The sequence below is a fragment of the Lissotriton vulgaris genome, chromosome 6 (genome assembly GCF_964263255.1).
Source record: "Lissotriton vulgaris chromosome 6, aLisVul1.2, whole genome shotgun sequence".
Classification (NCBI taxonomy): Eukaryota; Metazoa; Chordata; class Amphibia; order Caudata; family Salamandridae; genus Lissotriton; species Lissotriton vulgaris.
The window spans coordinates 1,292,805,699-1,292,818,422 of NC_141694.1; the positions used below are offsets into that span (position 1 = coordinate 1,292,805,699).

The following is a 12,724-nucleotide window of genomic DNA, read 5'->3' on the forward strand; positions in this document are numbered from 1 at the left end:
CTCACACACCCTCACTCCCTCACACACCCTCACACACTCACTCTCACACACCCTCACACCCCTTGCCCTCACACACACTCACACACCCTCACCCTCACACACCCTCGCTCTCACTCACCCTCACACCCCCTCACACCCCCTCACCCTCACTCACCCACACTCTCACTCACCCACACTCTCACTCACCCACACTCTCACTCACACATCCTCACCAGCATAGCATAACAAAAGATAGCATAGCATAACAAAACAAAGCATAGGATAGCAAAACAAAACTTAGCATAACAAAACAAAACATAGCAAAACATAACAAAGCATAGCATAGCATACCAAAACATAGCATAGCATACCATAGCATAGCAAAACAAAGAATTGCATAATAAAACACAACTAAACATAGCAGAGCATAACAAAACATAACAAAGCATAGCAAAGCAAAACATAGCAAAGCAAAACATAGCAAAGCAAAACATAGCATAACATAACAAAACATAGCATAACAAAACACAGCATATCATAGCATAACAAATCAAAGCATAGGATAGGAAAACATAGCATAGCATAACAAAACAAAACATAGGATAGCAAAACAAAACATAGCATACAGCATCTCTCCGTACCACCACAGCATCACTCAGGGGCACAACAACATCACTATGCGCTCCCACAACATCACTATGCGCTACCACAGCATCACTGAACGCCACAGCATCACTCGTTGGCCATCACCTCACTCAGCGCCACCACGGCATCAATTTGTGCAACCATTCAACAACACCTGGTTCAAATATGTTCTCTCTATGTTTCAAGCTTTATTACAAATGTAACAAAAATATGTTAATATTTCACTTCTGTTCTTGGATTTTCGTCACAATAAAATACACTGAATATAATCTTCATAAAAGGTATTTAGAAAACTTTAAGCTATTACCATTATAAATTACAATAACGTTTATTTAAGTATTAATTATTGAAAAAAAAGGCCATTGTTATTTGTAATATCAATACATGTAAGTCACGTAAATACAAGACATATTGCATTACAAATGCTATAGGTGTCACATTTGCGAAAGTTATAACTATTGGCATTGTAAATGACAAAGCTATTAATTTCGCTATTTTCAAAAACAAAACAAATAAAAAATGTGTCATTTACAATACCAATAGCTCAAACTTTCCTAATGCAAGACCTATTGCATTGCAAATGCTTTTCTTTTAGTAACTGTCACTTACATCAGTGCATTTCAACTTTGGCTGTGCATGATGCTGCACCAGCAACCTTACAGTTTAGGTCTGTACAACACATTACCCTGTTAAAGAACCATGCACTGGCCTGTTACACAGCCCACACAACTGCATTACATACTGGCCCCCTGTTTATCATCCCTAAAACATTACGCTCCCGTAGAAAGAAGTCACAATTGCACAACACGTGTCTTTATTTATTGATTTATTTCCTTTATTTTGGTTTCCACAACAGACATCATTTTATATCAGAGACCTTAAAATATGTATTTATTTTTCCTTTTCATAACTGGCATCCTTTTACACTAGAGACTCATGTTAGGCGGTGCAAAATATTGCACTGGCAAACTAGCAGTCTGGGGCTGATGCAGGACAGTCCACCATGTTACAGAACAATGCTTGGACATGTTGCCAGACCCCTGCTGTTGCTTTACAAGATGGCCATGTTTATCATACCCAACACATTACCCCCATGTAAAAAGAAACCACAATTGCCTAACACTTGTCCTTATTTATTTTTTATTTTATTTATTTTTCCTTTTCCATCGGAGACTTTTTAAAATTAGGCGGCAGAATTACTGCCACAGCAAACCAATGGTCTAGCTTCCCGCCTCTTTTAGGGCCAATGGCTTTTCCTGCCCTCTGCTGACTATGGCACGCCCCCACGCCTCAGGCCACCGCTCAGGAACTCCATTGGCATCAGGCACGCCTCCTAGGGGGATGGCCTACTCCCAAAAAAGACCATGCAACACTCTAGGGGGGAGGCATACTTACAGCCTCAGCTTTCACCGTGGCCGGGCTTTGCTCCGCCAAACAGCGCCGCAGCTCCAGCATCTAAGGGCCGGGCCTTGCTCCGCCTACTCCCCGGCCGGGCTTGGCTCCGCCGGGGCCCACCCACCACCAGTGACGCCCGCAGCTGCGCCAGGAGGCGCATAAAGACAGCGCCAGTGCAGAGTCTCGTGGGGGAGGCATACTTACAGCCTCAGCTTTCACCGTGGCCGGGCTTTGTTCCGCCAAACAGCGCCGCAGCTCCAGCATCTAAGGGCCGGGCCTTGCTCCGCCTACTCCCCGGCCGGGCTTGGCTCCGCCGGGGCCCACCCACCACCAGTGACGCCTGCAGCTGCGCCAGGAGGCGCATAAAGACAGCGCCAGTGCAGAGTCTCGTGGGGGAGGCATACTTACAGCCTCAGCTTTCACCGTGGCCGGGCTTTGCTCCGCCAAACAGCGCCGCAGCTCCAGCATCTAAGGGCCGGGCCTTGCTCCGCCTACTCCCCGGCCGGGCTTGGCTCCGCCGGGGCCCACCCACCACCAGTGACGCCCGCAGCTGCGCCAGGAGGCGCATAAAGACAGCGCCAGTCTCTCGGCGCGCGGGCACGTGCCGGGAGAAGCCCGGGACAAGGGCGGGACAGTCTGCGACAGTCCGCGACTGGACGAGGCTGGGCCGGGCCATGGACTTTGATATTTCGTTTTTATCCAACCCTTCGAACTGTGAGTGACTATTTTTTAGCATAACAATGTCTAGATTACGATCTTCCTAAACGGCTACATCCGCTGGATCTATTCAGAATTATATGTTTAAGGTCGTTGAAAAGATAAATTCTGAACGGCGTAAGTCCATAGGCCAAGTCAGCTCACCTCCTTTACATACAGGCAATTGTACTTTACCCGAGATAACTGATGTAGTGCCAGGAAATGCCCAACCTGATCTATTGGGTGGTGATATTGATAGTATTGCACAACCCACACAATTCACACAGAAGCTGCCGGATAACCCTATCCTCTCTTTATCGCAGGAACCATCACGAATAATACCTCCAGTTCCCTTAGCATCCCCAAAAACTTCCTCGCCTCTGCGTAGAACTGCGAGGGTTTGTAAGAGGACACAGAATAAGCGGGTAGTATACCATAGAGTTAAGAAGATAGGTGGGACTGCTGATAAATTAAGGTCTGTTCCTGTTACCCAAATGGAGGATGACTCGATCACCCTGAAGTCCAACCAACTCGATTCCCTGGTAAACATGTTCCCCCTTAAACTTGAGGACATGTTTAGACCACTGGCTGAGGAAGTAGAACTGATCAGTAAAGAGGTATCCAGATTGGGCACACTATTGACATCCCATAAGGCTGTAGCTCAAAACCCCAGTGTGCTTAGCAAGGGTCCTGGTGCTGTAAGTAAAGGGGAGACAGCTAAACTTGACCAGGTTGCCAAGGAGGTGTCTAAACTGGGGGTCCTTTTATCTACCCATTTGAGCTCAGTAAAACCAGTTAGGCACATTAGTACAGGGGATGTGGTGAACGAGGTGCCAGCAAGTACAAGTGCAAGTAGTGGGGGGGCATTATTCAAGTACCAGCCGCTCAGCTTCCCACTCAGCCATGCCCTCCGCCATCTACACTGCAGGTTAACACTCTACCTAATATGGCAGGAGCCCCTTTCGAGCGAACGTCAGGAAAGCGAAAACCTATTGTTCATCTACCCCCAGATTGTGCTCCATATACTGTAGTGTTGACTAATGTCCCTGGCATAGACTCACACATGAATGATGCAAAAAGGGAAACCCGCGATTCCCTACATCATAAAGTGTTGGCCTGGTTGAGTAAATATGCAAAAACAACAGGTGATGGACCGAATGTGGATCAATGTCACACACTCACCCCAGTCCAAAGATCTGGGCCCAAATCCATTGTTTTTTGCACTCCACATCACCCTGGGTTAGACAATGGCGATATGCAAATCAGCTCTGACCCTGTGCCCCATGGGAACAGTCCAGTCCGAACTACAAAAGCCATGTCCTTCCCAGAACGGAATCAAGCATCCGAGGACCGGATCGGTTTCGAGGTAACACCTCTCATCAGCCCGGCTAGCTTGACTCCAGTGGTGTGGAGTGCCTGGGACCCACGTCTGGGCATCCCCAGCGCACTTAGGGAGGAATATGCAAAAACAACAGGTGATGGACCATATGTGGATCAATGTCACACACTCAACCCAGTCCAAAGATCTGGGCCCAAATCCATCGTTTTTTGCACTCCACATCACCCTGGGTTAGACAATGGCGATATGCAAATCAGCTCTGACCCTGTGCCCCATGGGAACAGTCCAGTCCGAACTACAAAAGCCATGTCCTTCCCAGAACGGAATCAAGCATCCGAGGACCGGACCGGTTTCGAGGTAACACCTCATCAGCCCGGCTAGCTTGACTCCAGTGGTGTGGAGTGCCTGGGACCCACGTCTGGGCATCCCCAGCGCACTTAGGGCGGAATATGCAAAAACAACAGGTGATGGACCGAATGTGGATCAATGTCACACACTCACCCCAGTCCAAAGATCTGGGCCCAAATCCATCGTTTTTTGCACTCCACATCACCCTGGGTTAGACAATGGCGATATGCAAATCAGCTCTGAGTAAATATTGCGGATTCCCTGTTGCCTTTTTTAATGACATCATATCAACACGAAGAGTTGAGTGGTTGGGTAATTCAAGAAAGACTACCAAGGGTGATTGTGTGATTATAAACTTTAAGCATCCACAGCATGTAGCAACTGTTTTGCTAAGGGCCGCTTCTTTGCCATCTACAGATAATTCTGGATGTGCCCGCCCCCTTGGTTTCTTTTATAATCACTTGAATGACATCATTAAACCGCAAGGAGCCCAACACTATCCACCAATCTCTCCTTTTATGCAGGGTAACGTGCCACATGTTTTTCCTGGTCATCATAATTTAATGCCTAAAGATTCCTATTGTTATAATTTATGTCGACCAAATTTCCCAGCTGATCAAATTTTGCCTTTATTTAATCGTTTTGCACCTTTAGCACCTTTGGAGGACAATGATTGACTGGTAAATCAATCACGGACTATTACACAAGTTTGTAGAATCATGACCTGGAACATTGCTGGATTAAGGGGTAAAGTGGGCAACGCAATTTGGATTGACTTCTTGAAAACCTTTGACATTGTGGCTCTACAGGAGACCTGGGACCTCTCGAACAGCTTTTTTCTTGACGGATATAGACATTTTTTCATTCCTGCTACAGCCAGTTTGGCTGGAAGATCGAAAGGAGGGTTATTAACATTGTTCAAGTTAGAGCTAAAAGGAGCACTGTCACAGCTTGATACAGGTTGTGAAAATTGTTTAATTATTGAAATGAATTCCCCCGATTCATCCAATATTTTATTTATAACTTTTTATAATGCTAAAGCTACGGAGAGCACCAGATATAATCTGGACCAGATAGATACATTTTTGTCAGTCTATAGAACGAAAGTAAATTGCTTTGAGATAATTTTACTTGGAGACTTTAATATTCACCAGTGTGACTACCCCTGTGTCAACCTATTAGATGATGGCCCACCCGGTTCCACAGTTTCACATTTTGAACATTCAAAAAGGGGGGAGGCTCTTGAAGAATTTTTGGCTGTATGGAACTTATATGAATCAGGATGCAGGGAGGGTGACTTAATCGTCCCAACTTTCAAAGGCATAGGTGTTGGTACAATTATTGATTTTATTTTTATGTCCTGTAATATTTTTGGTAAAGTGTTAAGATATAGAACTGAGGTTTCGGTTTTTAGCGACCACAACCCAGTCCTGATGGAGGTTGTGTCTAGTGGTTTGTTACCTTTTAAAACAGTACTTCAGAAGGGAGGTCAGCGAGTGATTCCGATAGATCAAGGACGTAGATTAAAATGGGAGAACATAGAACCAGAGGCCATCCTGCAGACCATTTTGAATAGGGTAAAGGATGATGTAGATACGTGTTTAGACCCACAGGCTGCTAGCAAGCAAGTAGTTAGTGCATTTGGCAGTATTTGTAAACAGATCAATCAAACCCTAACGGTGGAAAAAGGTCCCCCTAAAAATTCAGGGAAGAGATGGTTTGATCACTCCTGTTCAAAGGCACACGCTGATTTGTTAAAAGCCCTGAAGTCTAATAAAAAAGACCGCGTATTAATAGCCAAACTGAGAGCAAATTATAAAAGGGTCATACAGATTAGGAAGAACACTGTGAAAGATAACGCTTGGGCACAGCTACTCGATCCAGAGGTACTAAAGAATAGCAGCCAATTTTGGAAAGTGGTAAATCACCCCTTATTCTCATCAGTAGAGAATTGCCCCCTTGAGTCCAAGATCGCCGATGAGGCTTGGATTACGCATTTTAGTAACATATACTCTAGTAACGCTCCTCCAGAGTCACTAAATATGACAGTTGAGAGAGACAAGGGTATTTGTATTTCTTTCGAAGTCTCAGACGTGGAAAGGGCAATAGATCAGACCTTGAGAAACAAGACTCCTGGTCCTGACGGGGTTCCCGCTGATATTTTTAAATGTGCTCCAAAATTTTGGTCGGAGATATTGTGTAAAGTCTTTAATAAACTAAATCAAAATAATATCCCGGTATCCTGGAAAGAGTCCATCATTGTCCCAGTTTTTAAGAAGGGTGATCGGTCAGATCCAGCCTGTTACCGACCGATCTCCCTAATAGATTTGTCGGTTAAGATCCTGGGACGGGTCATCCTTTTTAAACTACAGAACTGGCTTGAAGAGAAAGCGATTCTTTCAAATGTTCAATACGGTTTTAGATCCAAAAGAAGCACTGTGGATCAGTGTCTTAATCTACAATTGTTACTGGATAAATATACCGTTGCTAAGGAAGGGACATTATATCTGGGGTTTATGGACCTTTCGTCGGCCTTCGACCTCGTGAATCGACCAAAATTGTGGAAGATTTTAATTGGACTGGGTGTTGATTCAGTCCTGGTAAATTTTCTGGCAGATTTACATACTAATCTGCGAGCCTCTGTTAGAGTAAACTCAGCGGGACGCTGTTCTAGCCATTTCCAATCAGAAAGGGGGGTTAGACAGGGGTGTATCATGGCCCCTCTTTTGTTTACAATCTACATAAATGCTCTTGAACCCGCACTTAGGGGGGCCAGGGCAGACATACCGCATGCAGGAGATCTGGGTATACCGGTTCTCCTGTATGCGGATGACGCTGTGCTTCTGTCACGAACTGGGGTGGGGCTTTCACGATTACTGGACTCATTTGGTTGCTTTATGAATTCCCTAGACCTTAAAATTAATGTAAAAAAATCACAAATAATGATAGTTGGGAGAGGTTCTCGAAAGAAAAACATAAAAACTTTTTCCTGCTGTAATGAGAAATCGAATAGAGTCCCCACCTTTCCTTATTTGGGGATTATTTTTGAGGAGAGGGGGAAATGGGGCCCACAGATTAAAGCAAGAAATATTGCCTTTGCTAGAACTTCTATGGCAGTTATGTCCTTTAGCAGAAAAATAGGGCCCAGGCCCATCTCAGCTCTGTTAAATATTTATAAAGCTAAGTGTCTGACAGTCGCAACGTACGGCAGCTCACTATGGGGATACAGTACAACGGACTGCTTGCAAATCACCGAAAATAAATTTATGAGGTCAATCTTGTTGGTGCCGCAGTCAACCCCTTCATTTTCAGTGCACTCAGAGTTGGGTGTTGGCTTTATTACAGATATGTTGAAGGTTGCCCCATTAATAACTTGGCTGAAGACTTGGTTGAATGATGAACTTTACCTGAACCATGCTATTCTTAAGGACTGTTCTGGTTTAGACAACCAAAACAAAATTAAGTGGTTGTCCTATATCAAACAGGGTTTTCAGAAAATTGGAAGACCTGAGCTATTTTACTCCCCCGAAAGTATAACCCGTAGAGACATAGCATTTACGAAGGAAACCATGTCACAGATGCTGTCTCTGGAAAGGGAGCTCAGAAAAAGCACAGTTAGATCTTTTATCATGGTTGCTAATCCCCCTGGCCCTGAACCTTACTTGGTTCTAGTGAACCGTCCCTTTCACAGGTTTCTTTTAACACGTTTTTGTTTAAATTTGATTTATTTAACATTGGGTCAACTCACGGAATGGAACACGTCTGACCAGGCACCACCGTGTTCCTGTGACAATTTTTCAAAACAAGACACTAAGCATTTTGTAATGTTTTGTAGCCATTATTTAGCCGCAAGGAGGAAGTTCCTTGTGCCTATCCTTAGGGAAGCAGGCTTTACTCAAGTGAGGCCTGCACTCCCATATCTGCAATTACTAGACAGCCCGAGAGTAATTTTTCATGTCACTAGTTTTTTGGTAGGGGCAGTGAGGGAAAAAAGCAAGATAATGAAAATTCCTGCCTAAATGTACTCTTTTAAAAATGCATTTTTTGTATATTGTCTTTTTAAATAAGTGATCGATTATAATAGCTACCACTCTGTGAGCTGATCGCTTTTAATGTTTTTCTGAACTTTTAAAGTTTTTAAAGTCTTTGATATTTGACTGGACTTTTTAAACCTATTTAAAATATCTAAAAGTATTAGTGTAATTGATTGTATTTTGTTTACCATTGTCTTTTTATGATATTGAATTATCGAATAAAGTATCTTGACTGACTGACTGACTGACTGAATTTTGGTTTCCACAACAGACATCATTTTATATCAGAGACCTTAAAATATGTATTTATTTTTCCTTTTCATAACTGGCATCCTTTTACACCAGAGACTTTAATGTTAGGCGGTGCAAAATATTGCACTGGCAAACTAGCAGTCTGGGGCTGATGCAGGACAGTCCACCATGTTACAGAACAATGCTTGGACATGTTGCCAGACCCCTGCTGTTGCTTTACAAGATGGCCATGTTTATCATACCCAACACATTACCCCCATGTAAAAAGAAACCACAATTGCCTAACACTTGTCTTTATTTATTTTTTATTTTATTTATTTTTCCTTTTCCATCGGAGACTTTTTAAAATTAGGCGGCAAAATTACTGCCACAGCAAACCAATGGTCTAGCTTCCCGCCTCTTTTAGGGCCAATGGCTTTCCTGCCCTCTGCTGACTATGGCACGCCCCCACGCCTCAGGCCACCGCTCAGGAACTCCATTGGCATCAGGTACGCCTCCTAGGGGGATGGCCTATCTCCCAAAAAAGACCATGCAACACTCTAGGGCTCCCATTCCACAGATGGACCTCGATACTGCTCAAGCAACATCAGCCTGCAACCGCTACTAGCCACTGGACATGCCCAGACATGTCCCTGCATGCCCAGACATGTCCCTGCTGGCACAACCAGCATGGCGCACACAGGTAAGTCTCTGCTCCCCCCAACCCAAAACCCTAAACACACCAGTAGGCCCTACTGACTGCCTTGCTGCTAGCCCTAGCCACCCCGCACCACCACTCTACACCTATGACGCCCCTAAACATCCATTAATTCCTGTGTGAAGGGCACTCACACACTACGCCCGCCCCAGTTCCGGGGTGGGCCCGCCCTTCAGGGGCCGACCCTCAGGGGCTGGACTTCCGGCCCGGGACTTCCGGGGCGGGACTTCCGGGGCGGGACTTTCGGGGGGTGTTCGTGCATGGTGACGAAAGCTATCATTCTTATACTACTTACATTTCCTCCTAGATACGAGGGTAGCGTTCTGATGCCACTGAATATGGATTTTCTACTTTAGCATTTAAAGGTAGTGATATATAGTATGCTCCAAAACACTTTGCCACGAGACTCCTTAATTATTCATAAACATGTTAATGAAGAAATTCATTAGAGATTTGTGCCCCTCCACCCCCACAATCAGGATCCCACAGGATGCGCTTTTCAACCAAACCTTCCCACGTCTCCAGACATCTACACAAAGCAGTACAAGTATGCTGCTTCTTCTGGATACTTTTATATAAGACGCATCGTTTGTTTTCTGCCTTAAATTACAGAGAGTGAACATCACTGCAAAACAGCATATAGAGCATTTACATGAGGTTGCAGACTGCCTACCACGCCCCAGGCTGATCCATCTTTTCGTTAATTTCACTTCATGCTCAAAGGAGTAACAATTTCAGCTGTATCCATTATAAACTTTTGCATGAATCAAGACAAAACATTAAGCGGTTTCAGGAAACTGATAATCCATTTACCATTTACATCCATGAGAGTTTAGCTGTTATCAGTTTCCAGGTGCAACACTGTAAATGTTGCAAAGCAGTAGATCTGCTCACTACGAATGCACGAAAGATTACGTTATGTGCAGTCTAAAGTCAACAATTTAAAGCCTGATGCTGTGTGCTAGCCATTTTCCAACTTAGGTGTATCCCACATACAGAAATAAAATGGCAACGGATGTTCTTTCACTCATACCTTACACGGTATGCATGAAGGTAGAACCGTAAACATACATCGAACACTACCAAAAAATGCACATCTAAATATTCCAGGCACTGGGATGGTTATCTATGTAAATAAGAAACAAACAATACCTTGGTGGCAAAAGGCCTGTCTCAACAGCCATTGCCAGGCAGTCATAGAGGAAGGAGATCCTTTTAGGGCTGTGCTGGCCATGTATGAATCTCACAACCCACTGGACACACTGCTCATGAGAATCCTAGAAAAGAGCCAGTAAATGTATTTCAACAACGGTGACCCGAAAAACAAGCATATAACAATCCATCTAATTAAGAGGCTTTTCATGGATGTCACTTCATAACCTTGAGATCTCTTTGGTTGGAGGCTCTAGGATGCCTAAAGTAATCCCTCACAGACACTCATATGAATTATAAAAGGCATGATGACATTGGAATGGATGCTTAAACTAGAACACCAGAAACAAACAAAACAAATGAGAGCTGTTTGTGGCACAGCTGCTGTAGACAAAGATAGCTCAAACTTATCATATTATTACCTCATTAGATATTCAGAGTCGAAGACATGTACAAAAGCACAAACTCACTCTCAACTACTCAGTCAATAGCTTAGATGCTCATTTCGTGGGTCCAGAAACGAAGAAATATAACAAGCATTGGTACCTGGGAAAGACTACTCCAAAACTGACGGAAAGCACCCAAGCAGCTAATCAATTTGGTTCTTTCATCATCTGGTGTATCCATAAACATGCTATTAGAAAGATACAAGAAGAAAAAAAAACAAATGCAAAACGCTCTTAAACAGGGAATGCTTTCGAAATACAAATAATAGTTTTTGGACTAAAAGCAAACTCACCCCGGAAAGGCTTCCTCTATAATTTCAGTTTTCTAAAAGAAAGAAGAAAAAAAAAAAAGACAGTCATATCTTAAAAGTTGTACTTATTAATAAGAGACACGTTCAGGGATGATGTGAGACAAAACAGTGGCTCCAAAACTGTGGCAATGCCAGCAAGTAGGAAGCACTGAATCCTGAGCATACACTAATATTTCCCACAATTAATTAAAAAAAAAAATTTTTAAATACACATCTTGCAGCTCTTTTTTTCCAATCATTTTTATTGACAAACATTACAAGCTACAATTATGGTGCTTTTTGTTAGCGGCTGTATAGCATAATTACAGGTAAGTTGCACTGTGGTTGTTACTATATGGGTATAGCTCAATAAATGAATTTAGATATGCGTCTTTTTACACTGCAATTGCATATGTAGTACTCAGAAACCAGACGTTGATATATTCAACCACTCAATACAACTAGGGTGAGAATGTAGGGTGGAACTGAGGAACACAGAGAGCTTTTATGTGAGGAGGAGCTGGTGGGTGTGTAGAGATGGGCAGACTTTAAATATGGATCTTAAAGATAAACCATGGGGAGTGATAGGGATTAAAAGTCCAGTGGTTGCACTGCTTCGGGTCAGCAGTAACAATGAATAGTCCAGAACATATTAACAACGTATCCTAGTGGTGGGAGGGGGGGTGGTTATACTCATGAAATGTAGTCTTTAGGCGCTCTAGGGGCATATCCCTATGCACTGCTGATCCATCAGCTCACTTTGAGAGCTCTCCAGTAGTGGCTTCCGCTGATGAAAACCGGCAGGGCAGCTGGGGCACAGGGGGCGTGGAGAGGTTGGGAAGTAATTAAATTAAAAAATTAAAATCAGTTGCCTGCCCCTCCGCTCTGCTTCTGCTGCCGACCACCTTGTTCCTCCTGCCCCTCTCATCCCAGAAGCAAATGAGTCTAAAGGCACAAGCTACCCACTCAATCCAGACGCTGCTCTCTAGCAGCAGCGCAGTAGGATTGGTCTGAGTTGCCTCGTTTTCCGCTTAGGAGATGCCTGGGAGCCTGTAGGGTTTCTCCAACCTAGCTGTACAATACAGCCGGGTTGGAAAAACTTTAGTGCGCATGTGTGTTTTAACGGCCAGCCTAGGAAGGCCTTATAAGTGCACAGTACTCCTCCCTTCTATTGCCCGGCCTGATCCCTCCTGTCAAACTCAAGTAACTCTGACAAAGATAAATAAAACAATAATAGTGTGTTATTATCGTTTTATTTATTATCTGCTGACAGTGGAGTGACGCTCCTTCTCCATAACGGAGGAGCTGCCCCTGGAGCTCTTGTGACTAGGCTGCAAAAGGGGCGGAGATTTAGACCTCGAGGGCGATGTAATCATACACATAGGCAGGAGTCGGGCTAAGATGGATAGTTTAGGGATCACAGGTTCTTTTCTTGAATGCTTGTATATTCA

General features: G+C 44.0%; 1 protein-coding gene across 4 annotated transcripts in view; it reads right to left on the reverse strand.

Moving 5' to 3' along the window:
- The window catches only part of MED23 (mediator complex subunit 23), a 583,151-nt gene that overhangs the window by 530,255 nt on the left and 40,172 nt on the right, over positions 1 to 12,724 (reverse strand). For all 4 annotated transcript variants that reach the window (XM_086927430.1, XM_086927429.1, XM_086927428.1 and 1 more), the window contains exons 2-4: positions 11,277 to 11,308; positions 11,084 to 11,171; positions 10,538 to 10,662 (exon numbers count right to left, since the gene is read on the reverse strand). In XM_086927430.1, the coding sequence (XP_086783556.1) occupies positions 10,538 to 10,662; positions 11,084 to 11,171; positions 11,277 to 11,308 (245 nt within the window). The remainder of the gene's footprint in view (positions 1 to 10,537; positions 10,663 to 11,083; positions 11,172 to 11,276; positions 11,309 to 12,724) is intronic.